Raw genomic sequence first — 13575 nt, forward strand, 5'->3', positions numbered from 1 at the left:
AGACTAAGAAGTGTCTATGTGGTTTCCCATTGAAATACAATCAATTATTTATTAAGAAACATTGAAAGGCATCTTTTCTTTAGGAAAAATGGGTGGATTTATCTTCAACCAAACTCCGAAACTTGATATAAGTACGAACGTTCAGATGAAGTACTCGTGTGACCAATGTAGTCAGTTGAACGAGTAGGTTGGGAAATATTTAAATTACAAAGATAGTTTTAGAAATCTCAAAAAAAATAAAAACTGGATCTTTTGGGATAAAATGTCTTCGGACAAGAACACTTCATAAATATCTCACAAAAGAAAAAAGAGATTTCTTGTAGACCACGAATGTGTCATTCGTTAATTCATTGATGAAAAACTTGAACGTTTAATTGTTCATCGTCAAAACATTTAAGTGTGTTGAATTTTGGGTTTCAATCAATTCATGGTAGAACGAAACTAAGATCATTAACACAAATGTTGTGCAACCATAAACCTTAGTGGCAATTGCTGAGTGTCTCAAGAGTTACTTTTATGGAAGTGAATGTGATGGAGAATAGTGTAAGGTGGTGTAAGGAAATGAAAGTACCTCTGCTCTGCAAAAGTGACCAAGCAGATTATTCTTGACTCATTATGAGAAGAGTAAGGTAGCTCATGAATTATGTGAAATCATAGCCTAATTGGGAAGAAACTATTGGTGTTATTGATTCATTAGGGCTTCAACATAAGGTCGTCGAGGCTTTAGACAACATGCAACAACATGCTTCTAGGGACACTTAGCTAGTTCATAGATAAAGAGATTTATACCTGCCCCATCATTCGTGTTAAAAATTTAGCCTTGAACCCTGCACAAATGGTTAGTTAACAAAAGAAGAACAATATTTTTGGATTTCAGAAAATAAAAAAAATAAAATATTTTCGTATTTTAGGAATTTTCTAACAAAAATAAAAACAGAAATAAAAAAATTATTTTTGAATTAATTAAGTTTTCTAAAAAAGAATTAAAAATAGAAAAGATTGAAAAACGAAACAAAGATAAGAAACATTATACATAAAGTACAAAAGGATATTGGAAAAACTGAACCACGAATGAACAGTGGACTGCGAACTACTGCGAGCGTTCGCACCGGTTCACAATGTTAAAGTGGACTGCAAATGAATAGTATACTACGAACTACTCCAAGCGTTCGTACCGGTATGCAAAGTTAAAGTAGATTGCGAATGAACAGTTGACTACGAACTACTGCGAGTGTTCGCATCGGTTTGCAGTGTGAACTTATTGATGCGAAAGTGGTTTTTGTACAGATTCAACTTCCATCATTCCTAGGCCTTGAAGAATTCTATTGAAGGTTGTATCAGGTAAGGATTTTATGAATATGTCAGTTAACTGATCAGCAGATCTTACGAAGTGTACTTCCACATTGCCTTCTTCCACATGATCCTTGATGAAATGATACCTCAGTGCTATACGTTTCGTCTTTGAGTGTTGGACTGGGTTGTGAGAAATGAGAATAGCACTTTTAGAGTCACAATATAATGGGATTTGTTTCATGTTCAGGCCATAGTCACGAAATTGACTTTGAATCCATATGACGTGTGAAGTGCATGAGGTTGCAGCTATGTACTCTGCTTCAGCAATTGAGAGGGATACGCAAGTTTTCTTTTTCGAATGTTAACTTACAAGCTTGCCATCTAAGAATTTACATCCTCTCATTGTACTTTTCTTGTCTAAACCACATCGTCCTAGATCTGCATCCGAAAAGGCTTGTACAAAGAAACCAGACTTTGATGGATACCATATCCCAAGTGATGATGATCGTTTTAGGTACCGAAATATGTTCTTGACAGCAACCATGTGAGGTTCACGAGGATTTGCTTGGAACCTGGCATAATAACAAACGGAAAACATAATATCTGGTGGACTCATAGTTAGATACATTAAAGAACCTTTCAGTTGTCAATAGAGAGTCATGTCTGCAGCCGGTTTATCCAAAGAAGGAGTAAGTTTCATTCTGAATGCCATTGGAACCTTTGCTTTTGAATCTCCCACCATCCCAAACTTTGCAAGTAGATTCTTTGTTTAAGCATCCTGGTTAATAAAGATATCTTCCTGGCTCTGTCTAATGTTTAGTCCAAGAAAAAAGTTAATTGGACGTATGGAGCTCATCTCAAATTTAGTTTCCATCAACTTTCGGAATTCAGCTGTTAGGCTGGGATTAATAGATCCGAATATGATTTTATCAACATAAGTTTGGACAATCATCAAGTGGTCACCCTCTTTCTTACAAAAGAAGGTTGGGTTAAATGAACCTTGTTTAAATTTAGAAAATTTTAAGAATCTAGTAAGATTTTCGTACCAGGTTCTTTAAGCTTGCTTCAGGCCATAGACGACCTTGTCTAGAATGTAACAGTGATTGGGATACTTCTCATTTACGAACCCAGGTGGTTGTTCCACATATACTGTCTCTTCATGTTCTCCGTGTTGGGTTTTGAGCATTCTAACACTTCCTAAGTGTACATGCAACCCTAATAAACCTTGGATCTATATTTGTCTAATACATGCAAAATTTCTTTTCTAAGGTTTATAACCTATCTAGCATAGCATGGGGAACTTTTAAATATAAAAGTACTAGATGAAATACATACCTTTTGATGAGTGTTGATTCCTTGGAGTTTGAGAGCCAAGCACCAACAATGTGAATGCCTCAAATGGAAATCACAAATCACCACAAACTTGGAAAACTTTATGAGAGAGTATACACACTCTTTAGAAATCGGCCACACCTTACACACACACTAGGGTGTCATTTCATGCAACATAAGCTTCTTTATATAGTGTGCATGGTTAGGGTGAGACCCTAAAAACCCATGTCTTTTCCTCTTCCAAGGATCCATGGGTTAAAAGCTCCATGGATCATCCATGGACTTCCATACAAGCTTAGCCCATTAACAAATGAGTGTTAGCCCACACTATATAAATACAATAGCCCATGATTTAATTAGTCTTCCTTTTAATCACTAAATTAATTCATAATTAATTTAAGATTAAAACTAATTAAATAGCATGACTTAATATTAATATATCATAACTTATAATATATTAATAAATCGTAAGTATACAATTCTCATAAAATTATCCATAAATAGTTCGGATGAAGTGCAACCCAAATGGACCATGCCGGGTCGGGTCAAGTATATACCAAATAAATTATGGACTTAGACACCTTATCCAACAGACTCCCACTTGGATAAGTCTAATAACTGTATTTGCCTATATTACTTCAGGAAGCAACCGGCAATCGTAGCTCTCGAAAACTCTGTTCAACTATGAAGCACTATTTTAGATAAGTGATCATATAATCCTTTGTTCTCATGATATTAGCCAGAAAAACACATGGAAATATGTCTTGCTTATTGTCTGGCAGTTGTTTCCTGATTTACGATTTGTATGACAAAGAACTCAATTGAACACATCAACTTAGTTCTGACCGGGCCCGGTACATGGGTCAACACAAAATCATCGAGGGGCCCAGATATCGCTTCTATTTCTAGAAGGAACAGATAAACTTCGACTCATATGCTTGTTCCACTACTTGTTGAATTGTACACAAAGGTACATTTTATAACATCAAGTTACTGATGCGTTTACGTGCAATCAATGACAGCCAACTCATAGGCAACAACCCATATCTATAGGTTTGAAGACTTATATGATATTATCGTCTCACGATTACTCAAGATAAATTCCATGAAGTGATACAAGTGAGCGTGGGTTTATTCCAATACTCATAACTTATGATCACTCATGAACGTTGTAGCAACCATTGCTATGTCTAAACACTTTTAGCCATCTACAAACCCAATTCATGACAATCTTGATTCATACCTACTTCCGACGTATGACCGATTGTGGAGGTTCGAATAATTTAATTATTCTGGAAGTCAAAACATGCAAAAGAAATATAGTAAACGATCGACAAGAGACATCAACACTTTACTCATAAATAAAACACCTTTTATTCATCATCTAATGTCAATTACACTTTACAAATTTCAAGTTTATCTAACTACTAAAACTAATATCATCCTTCAGCCCTATGCTCCGAGCATGCTGGAGATGCTTAACCCGAGTCAGTCCCTTCGTGAGGGGATCTGCTGGATTCTCATCCGATGATACCCTCTTTGCCACGAGGAGTCCTTCTTCTATCTTGTGTCTTATGAAGTGATATTTTCTGTCAATATGTCGAGATCTGCCAGGATCTCTCGGTTCTTTGGCTAAAGCAACCGCACTATTGCTGTCACAGAAAATCTCCATAGGCTCCTTAATAGCTGGTACAAATCCAAGGTCTCCGATGAAGTTCTTCAGCCATATTTCCTCCTTCGCTACTTCACTCGCTGCTATATACTCTGATTCACAAGTCGAATCAGCCACCGTCTCCTGCTTGGAACTCTTACAAGAAATTGCTCCTCCATTTAGGATAAAGATCCAGATTGACTGAGAGCGGAAGTTACCCCTATCAGTCTAAAAACTAGCATCACTGTACCCTAATACTTTCAAGTCATCACTCCCACCAAGGGTAAGGATCCAATCCTTAGTCCTCCGCAAGTACTTGATAATGTTCTTTACCGCGGTCCAATGAGCCTTGCCAGGGTTCCCCTGATATCTACTGACCATGCTCAAGGCGAAGGCCACATCAGGACGAGTACAAGTCATAGCATACATGATCGAGTCGATAGCAGAAGCATACGGTAATTGACTCATCTCAGCTATCTTAGCCTCTGTATTCGGACTCTGAGTCTTACTCAGCTTGGCATTGCTTTGGATTGGTAAATCCCCTTTCTTGGAATTCTGTATGTTGAACCTTTGCAACACCTTATTCAAATAGGTACTCTGACTAATTCCAATTAGTCTTTTACTCCTTTCTCTTAATATCCTTATCCCTAGGATATAGGCAGCTTCCCCTAGGTCCTTCATAGCAAAGCACTTCCCAAGCCAGGACTTAACCTCTTGCAAGGTTGGGATGTCATTTCCTATAAGTAGTATGTCATCCACATATAGTACCAAGAAGCTAACTATACTCCCACTAGCTCTGACATACACGCAAGACTCATCTTCACTTCTCGAGAAGCCAAACTCTTTGACCTTCTAATCGAAACAAAGATTCCAGCTACGAGATGCTTGTTTCAATCCATAAATGGATTTCTCAAGCTTGCACACTCTATTAGGATATTCTACACTGGGAAAACCCTCTGGCTGATTCATGTACATATCCTCAGCCAACTTTCCATTAAGAAAAGCGATTTTGACATCCATTTTCCATATTTCATAATCATGAAATACAGCAATGGCTAGCATAACCCTGATAGACTTGATCTTAGTTACCGGTGAGAAGGTTTCATCATAATTAATACCCTGAGTCTGAGTAAAAAACTTCGCAACCAGTCGAGCTTTATAAGTGTGCACTTTACCTTCCATGTCAGTCTTCTTCTTGAAGATCCATTTGCACCCAACTGTTTTAAGGCCTGGTACATTGCCAACCAAGTTCCACACTTGATTGTCATACATGGACTGTATCTCGCTGTCCATAGCCTCCTTCCATTTGGCAGACACTAGGCCTGCCATGGCTTCCTTAAAACTGCTAAGTTGATCCAAATTTACCAGTGTATTGTCATTGATAAATGTATCACCTTCCGTAGTAATATGAAAACCATAATAAAATTCAGGTGTGTTCCTAACCCGTGTGGAAAGCCTCGGAGGTACAGACTCGTTAGCTGGCTCAACAGGAGTTTCCTCCTCAGGTTGATTGCTAGTGTCTGAGGTTCCTTCACTAATTGATTCTTGAATTTCTTTAAGGTCAATTTTCCTCCCACTGTCTCCTCGACTTATAAATTCTTTCTCACGAAAGAACGCTCTTCTTGCTACGAAGACCACATTCTCACTGGCTCTGTAGAAGAGATAACCAAAGGATTTCTGTGGGTAGCCGATGAAAATACACCTTACGCTTCGGGGTTTGAGCTTATCATGAGTCTCGCACCTCACAAAAGCCTCGCAACCCCAAATCTTGATGTAGTCTAGCTTGGGAGCCTTCCCAGTCCACATCATGAGGTGTTTTGGTAACCTTCTTTGTAGGGACTAGATTAAGGATATGGGCAGCAGTCTCTAAAGCATACCCCCAAAAAGAGATTGGTAGCGAAGCTCGACTCATCATAAAGCGAACCATGTCCAACAAGGTTCGATTACGCCTCTCAGCTACACCATTCAGTTGTGGTGTCCTGGGAGGTGTCAATTGTGAGACAATCCCACACTCCTTAAGATAGTCAAGGAACTCGGTACTAAGATACTCACCACCTCGATCGGATCGAAGTATCTTAATGTTCCTGCCCAATTGATTTTCTACTTCCTGCTTAAATTCTTTAAACCTTTCAAAGGTTTTTGAATTTTGTTTGATTAAGTAGACATAACCATATCTAATAAAATCATCAATAAAAGTCACATAATACCGATTTACATCCCTTGTGGCGGTTTTGAATGGTCCACATACATCAGTATGTATTAGTTCCAACAAACCCTTCCCCCCGTCACAAGTACCAGTGAAGGGTGATTTTGTCATCTTTCCAAGTAGACAAGATTCACAACTATCATCCGATTTAAGGTCGAATGATTCCAAGACTCCATCCTTTTGGAGTTGGCCTATGCGTTTCTTGTTTACATGTCCAAGATGAAAATGCCACAATGATGCTTTATCTAGGCTAGTAGAAGAATCAATATACAACACATTATTTCCTTGGTTGTCTACAACCAACACAGTTTCATACACGCCATCACAAGGTAATGCTTTAAAATAAAATACATTATTAAAGAAGACATCAATACCACCACATTCATTATCAAATGAAAAGGTAAAACCTTGTTTATACAATGCATGAAAAGAAATAATATTTCTTGCCATTTCAGACGAGTATACACATTTATTTAAATCTAATTTTAACCCATTATTCAGCAACAAAGTATAAACTCCAATCTTGGAAACAGTTGAAGCCTTCCTATTCCCCATGATCAAGTTTATCTTTCCGTGCTCCACATCCTCACTTCTTCTTAGGCCTTGAAAATTTGAACATATGTGAATACGACATCCTGTATCAAGCACCCAAGAATTAGAATATGGTGAGTTATTAGACAATATTGAGTAAATACCTACATGGGTGGGTTTCACTTTCCCATCCTTAAGATCTTGCTAGTACTTTGGGCAGTTTCGCTTCCAGTGCCCCTTGTCCTGACAATAGTAGCAATCAGCATCCTTGGGAATGGCAGAAGGAGTGACAGGACCACTCTTGGTCCTTGATGAGGAGCCTTCAAGATACTTTCCCTTGGTACCCTTCGAAGGGGACTTCCTCTTTTTCTCTTTGCCTTGCCCGATAGCCAAAACAGGGGTAGAAGTTGGAGTAGGAGTAGTAGAGGTAACAACCGATTTACCCTTAAGACCACTTTCGGCGGTCTTCAAGAGTCCTTGAAGTTTGCTCAAAGTGACTTCCTCCTTGTTTATATGATATGTCATACGAAAATGGTCATAACAAGAAGGTAAGGAGTGCAAAATGATGTCAAGTTTCAACTCCTCAGGAAAGTTCACATTCAACTTGAGAAAACGGTCCACATACCTCTGCATCTTTTGCATGTGGCCTGCGACAGATTCACTGTCCTTCATTCGGGTTGTTATCATGGAGGAGATTATTTCATACCGCTCCTGACGAGCACTCTGATGGTACCTTTCCATCAGATCTTGGTGCATCTCAAAAGGGTAGAAGTCCTCGTAGGACTTTTGGAGCTCGGCTGTCATTGTGGCCATCATGATACATGCTACCTTAGTAGCATCCCTCTCATGTGTCCTAAATTCAACGATCTCCTCAGGAGTAGCAGTGGACTCATCAAGCTCTTTTAACTCCTTATCGAAAACATATTCCTTGTCCTCATAACGAGTCATCATCCTGATGTTCCTAATCCAGTCCATGAAGTTGGAACCATCAAAGATGACTCTCCCACAAATGTTCATGAGAGAGAAAGAGCCAGTTGGGTTAGAGCCCGAAGCATTGTTGTTGGAAGACATCTGAAAAAAAGAAAACAAGTTTAGATTAGATATATAGAGTCCTTAATAAGACACCCAAATGTAATATTAAGGCTAGGACCCAATCACAATATATTATACTTAGAAGAGGTATGTCGTAATCTAAGTAATAACATATTTGAAAGGTAGGTGAATAACGATTCACAAATTTCCACCACGAAAAACGAAATGAAATATTTTGTTTTAATTGGGTTTGAAATTCCTAGATTCTTTTGAGATTCATTAAAACTTTCAATGGCATGTTTCAATCTCGATTGGGCCCTTCAAGTTTTGTGACTGGGATGCCGAGGATCACAAAACAAGGTGTGAATAACCATACTAATTCACTTGGTACTCTTAATATTATCACCTAATCAATGTACCGGTAAACCACACACGCTCCATTGATCTATGACAAACATTAAGTCACCCTTCGTGATCCTTACTAGTCCAAGTTAGTGTGCCGGTTAACCACACACGCTCCATCAACGACTTGGTAAGGTACAAAGTGTGAATTCTATGGGCTAGCACCAATTTCACATTTTTCCTAAAGTAACTAAGATTGGGAATTAAAAGGTTTAGTTACTTTATAATAATCATTATAATTTTAATGAGAATTTAAAGTCATTATCCTACCCGTTCGGCTAACGACCCTCCACCGATCAAGTAAGCGGTGGGTAAGAGTGGACATTCATTAAGTTTCCATTTCATACGCAACAACCTTATACCCCCCTTATAGACCGGCTTCGTGAATGAGGCATACTAATGGTAAAACGACTTATTCTTATACATATATATAATGTTAACCATTAATGTTATAAATAGTATAAGTGTTGAATTTTAACTATTAAAACTCTAAGGGTTGGAATTAAAGTTTATTAAAGTGTGAAACTTTTCAAATTCCAAAACTTGAGGGCAAGTTTTGAAACTCTTCAAAACTCTTCATTTCATAACTTATGAATTAAAGGTTCATAAAAATGAAGACTCTTCATTTTTATGTAACTTATGTGTTTTTAATGTGTGTTTAAAAGAAGTGACCTTTGGATTTCCATAACTTGAGGACAAATTATGGATTCCATCAAAACACATAAATGATCAAGAATTAATCCTAAACAATTCAGCAAATAATTCCTATGATCTTCTAAATTCATAAGAACATGAACATGATCATCAAAGTTTCAAGAAATATATGAACACATATAAAGCATGAAATTTTGGTATAAGCCATTGTAAATGGATTAGAACTACCATTACACCAACTAAAATAAGTTTTAAAACATCAAAACAGTTTAGGGTAATGTTTCTAGTCCATTTCCAGCAGCAAAAGTCGAAAAAGTGCCCAACACGATCCTACTCATCGAGTGCATGATCCTACTCGGCGAGTAGGATGAATTTGTTCATGGACTCGGCGAGTCCTCCCCATGAACTCGGCGAGTCCAGTCGTCAATGAGCAGTTTTGTCGATTTTCATGCAGTTTTGCATTAAGCATCAAACAAACAAGCCTAGGCTCTGATACCACTGTTGGGTTTTGAGCATTCTAACACTTCCTAAGTGTACATGCAACCCTAATAAATCTTGGATCTATGTTTGTCTAATACATTCAAAATTTGTTTTCCAAGGTTTATAACCTATCTAGCATGGCATGGGGAACTTTTAAATATAAAAGTACTAGATGAAATACATACCTTTTGCTGAGTGTTGATTCCTTGGAGTTTGAGAGCCAAGCACCAATAATGTGAATGCCTCAAATGGAAATCACAAATCACTACAAACTTGGAAAACTTTATGAGAGAGTATACACACTCTTTAGAAATCGGCCACATCTTACACACACACACACTAGGGTGTCATTTCATGCAACATAAGCTTCTTTATATAGTGTGCATGGTTAGGGTGAAACCCTAATAACCCATGTCTTTTCCTCTTCCAAGGATCCATGGGTTAAAGGCTCCATAGATCATCCATGGACTTCCATACAAGCTTAGCCCATTAACAAATGAGTGTTAGCCCACACTATATAAATACAATAGCCCATGATTTAATTAGTCTTCCTTTTAATCACTAAATTAATTCCTAATTAATTAAAGATTAAAACTAATTAAATAGCATGACTTATTATTAATATATTATAACTTATAATATATTAATAAATCGTAAGTATACAATTCTCAAAAAATTATCCATAAATAGTTCGAATGAAGTGCAACCCAAATGGACCATGCCGGGTCGGGTCAAGTATATACCAAATAAGTTATGGACTTAGACACCTTATCCAACACGCCGTTCCAGAATGAACATTTGACATCCATCTGAAATACTTCTAAGTTCTTGTGTGTTGTATATGCCAAGAAGATGCGAACAGATTCGAACCTTGCAATTGGTGCGAAGGTTTCTTCGTAGTCAATAACTTCTTCCTGACAGTATCCCTTGATAATGAGTCTCACCTTGTTTCTGATCACGTTCCCCTCTTTGTTCAGCATGTTGCGAAACACCCATTTTAAACCAACGACTGATGCATTTGGTGGAGTGGGAGTCAACCTCTAAACCTTTTTTCTTTCAAACTCATTGATTTCATCTTGCATCGCTTGCAACCAATCAGAATGATCAAGAGCAACATTAATAGTTCTGGGTTCAACCTTGGAAAAAAAAATTAAACATACAAAATTCCACTTTAAAGAATAATGCAGTTTGTTTCGCTTTTTGCTGGGATCTCATGAGCACTCCTATAGAAGACTCTCCAATGACTTGGGTTTTCGGATGATCTCTGGTCCATTTGGTTAATGGAGGGTAATTTGTATCATAAGAAGGATCCAATTATGCGTTTACCTCCTCAAACTCTAATTGTACATCTGAATCATCATTCGCATCTCTATTCTCCCCCTCTAATGATGATAGATCCTCATCTTCAAGAAAGGAATTATCTCCTTCAAATGGAGGTTCGTGAGTCGCTGTTGGTGGATCAATAGATGAGGTAAAACCCTCCCCCTACAATGGAGTGTTCATATGTTGTAGAATGGGTTGCTCCCCCTGAAAGCCTGTGTTGGGAGTCAAATCAGGATTCTCCCCCTGGAGAGGTGTGCTAGCCGGTTGAGATTCTTTCAGACTTTAAGGTTTGATTTTTAGATCTTACGCAGCATCATCGATTATTTTCTTCAATTGGTCCTCTTTATCGTCTGCTGGTTTGGATTCTGATGATATAGCTTTAGCTGGTTCATCAAATAAAAGAATAAATTCTTCGTAGAGATTAGCCTATGGTATGGTTGCATGATTCGCTTGTGGAAAGATCTCATTTGACTGATTCGCAGTCTGCTATTTCCTCTTTAAATAGTTGTCATCAAATGTGACATAATAGGTTTCTTCGATCTTATTAGACTTTTTATTAAGAACCCTATATGCCTTGGAGGTCAGCAAATATCCCAAGAAAATACCTTCGTCAGCCTTCACATCAAATCTGTTCCGTTCCTCCTTAGAGTTGAAAATAAAGCAACGAGAACCAAAAACATGGAAAAACCTAATGTTTAGTTTGCGTTTATTCAGGATTTCATAAGGAGTAACTGCGAATTGCTTGTTAAGAATTAAGTGATTTTGTAGAAAGCATGTTGTTCCAATCACATCAGCCCAGAAGTAGAGCGGTAGATTCACAAACGAGACCATGGTTCTCGCAGCCTCACATAAAGACTATTTTCATCTTTCAACAACCCCATTCTGTTATGGAGTATAAGGAGCAGAGAAATTGTGTGATACTCTTTTTGTAGTTAGAAAATCTTCGAACGCTTGGTTCTTGAATTCCAACCCATTATCGCTGCGAACGTTGCGAACCAGCTTTCACAATTGAAGCTTTATATGCTTTATAAAATCTTTGAGCTTGGAAGTGGTTTCAGACTTCTGTTTAATAATGAAAACCCAAGTGAATCTAGAAAAATCATTTACAATTACGAGAATATGTTTATTCCACCAACACTTTCAATTAAAGAAGGACCACAAATATCTGTATGCAGAAGTTCAAGTGGTTCTATGACTTTCATATTCATGATTGTAGGATAACTTTTCTTCTTTGCTTTCCCATTTCACAAGCTGCACAGAGATGTTCTTTGTCATACTTTAAGAGGGATAGTCCTTGCACATGATCACCAAGAACTAGCTTGTTGATATCTTTGATGTTGAGGTGCGAAAGTCTACGATGCCACAACCAACTTTCGTCTGATGAAGCTTTTGCAAGCATACATACTGTTGGATTCCCTATTATAGGTTTTAGATCAAGAGGGAACATCTCTCCTTTTTGTTTTGACCTTATGAGAACGTTCTTCATTTTCTTCTCAATAATTTCACATCCTTCATCATCAAACAAAACCTTTAGTCCTATTCCAACCACTAGCTACGAAACACTGATTAAATTGTGTTGACGTCCTTCTACATATGTCACCTTGCGAATTGAGATTTCGCCATTTGTAATCATTCCATAGCCTCTGATTGTGCTAAGAGAATTGTTTCCAAACTTTTCTTTTCCTCCATCTTTCAGTGCCCTATACTCTCGTAATTCCTCCTTTCTACCTGTCATGTGGCGTGAGCAGCCACCGTCGATATACCATTCTGAGTCAAACTGCTCGTCACAAATCACCTGCAAAATTTAAGCAGACTTAGGAACCCAAAGTTGTTTGGGCCCTCGTGAGGTTTTCATCGAAGTGGGAAAAGAAATAGATGGATCAAGCAAATACGTTCGTTTTATTAATGTTGTGCTATCTTTCCTAGTAATTTGTAAAACAATTATTCTTTTTTCTTTAAGATTCGCATCTTTAGAAGACTTTTTCTGTTTTTGAATTTTTCGTTTAACGAATTATTTTTCATCTCTCTTAGACCTAGTTTCAGATTCTTTGAAATGAGCTTTAGACTCCGAAGCCATCTTACTTTTGCCTTTGACATCTTTTGATGTATTTGCAAAGTGTGAACCATTCTCCTTAGTTTTTGAATTCACTGATATGGGCATATTTAGTTATAAAATTCATGCATTATATTAATACTTTATGTTGATTTTATCTCATTTAATGAAAAAAAGGTGCTTAATTAGTTTATAATTTCTTTTTTCAGCAACAATTACATGTTCGGATGGAAAAGGAAGCGGAACTAGCGATTGGAAGCTTGGATCTTAGATTTTGAAGAAAGAAGGATGTTGCTGGACAGCTTGATCCCTCGTCAGTGTTCAAAATGTTCTAAAAACTAGACACAATTTTGGACGACTTTCGTGTTTTGGGAAAATGTTGATTCCAAATGGACTCGACGAGTAGGCCATCAACTCGACGAGTTGGTCAGAAGTTTCGCGATTCTTGGCTTTGAGTTGCCGTGCACGGGTTTTAAGTGATGGACTCGCCGAGTTGGTCACTGGAATCGCCGAGTAGCCCCTGTTTTCAGAATATATATATATATATATATATATATATATATATATATATATATATATATATATATATATATATATAGAGAGAGAGAGAGAGAGAGA

The 13575-nt window shown here is 37.5% G+C and overlaps 1 protein-coding gene across 1 annotated transcript; it reads right to left on the minus strand.

Moving 5' to 3' along the window:
- Positions 1–12108: 12108 nt before the first annotated feature.
- Positions 12109–13001, minus strand: LOC145067626 (uncharacterized). Its single transcript, XM_079014723.1, has 3 exons — positions 12987–13001; positions 12505–12699; positions 12109–12456 (listed from the first exon to the last, which is right to left on the minus strand). The coding sequence occupies exons 1-3, from the start codon at positions 12999–13001 to the stop codon at positions 12109–12111; spliced, it is 558 nt and encodes a 185-aa protein (XP_078870849.1).
- Positions 13002–13575: the final 574 nt, after the last annotated feature.

This window comes from Lactuca serriola, chromosome 8 (assembly GCF_051521515.1).
Source record: "Lactuca serriola cultivar US96UC23 chromosome 8, Lser_US96UC23_V15, whole genome shotgun sequence".
In the NCBI taxonomy this organism is placed as follows: domain Eukaryota; kingdom Viridiplantae; phylum Streptophyta; class Magnoliopsida; order Asterales; family Asteraceae; genus Lactuca; species Lactuca serriola.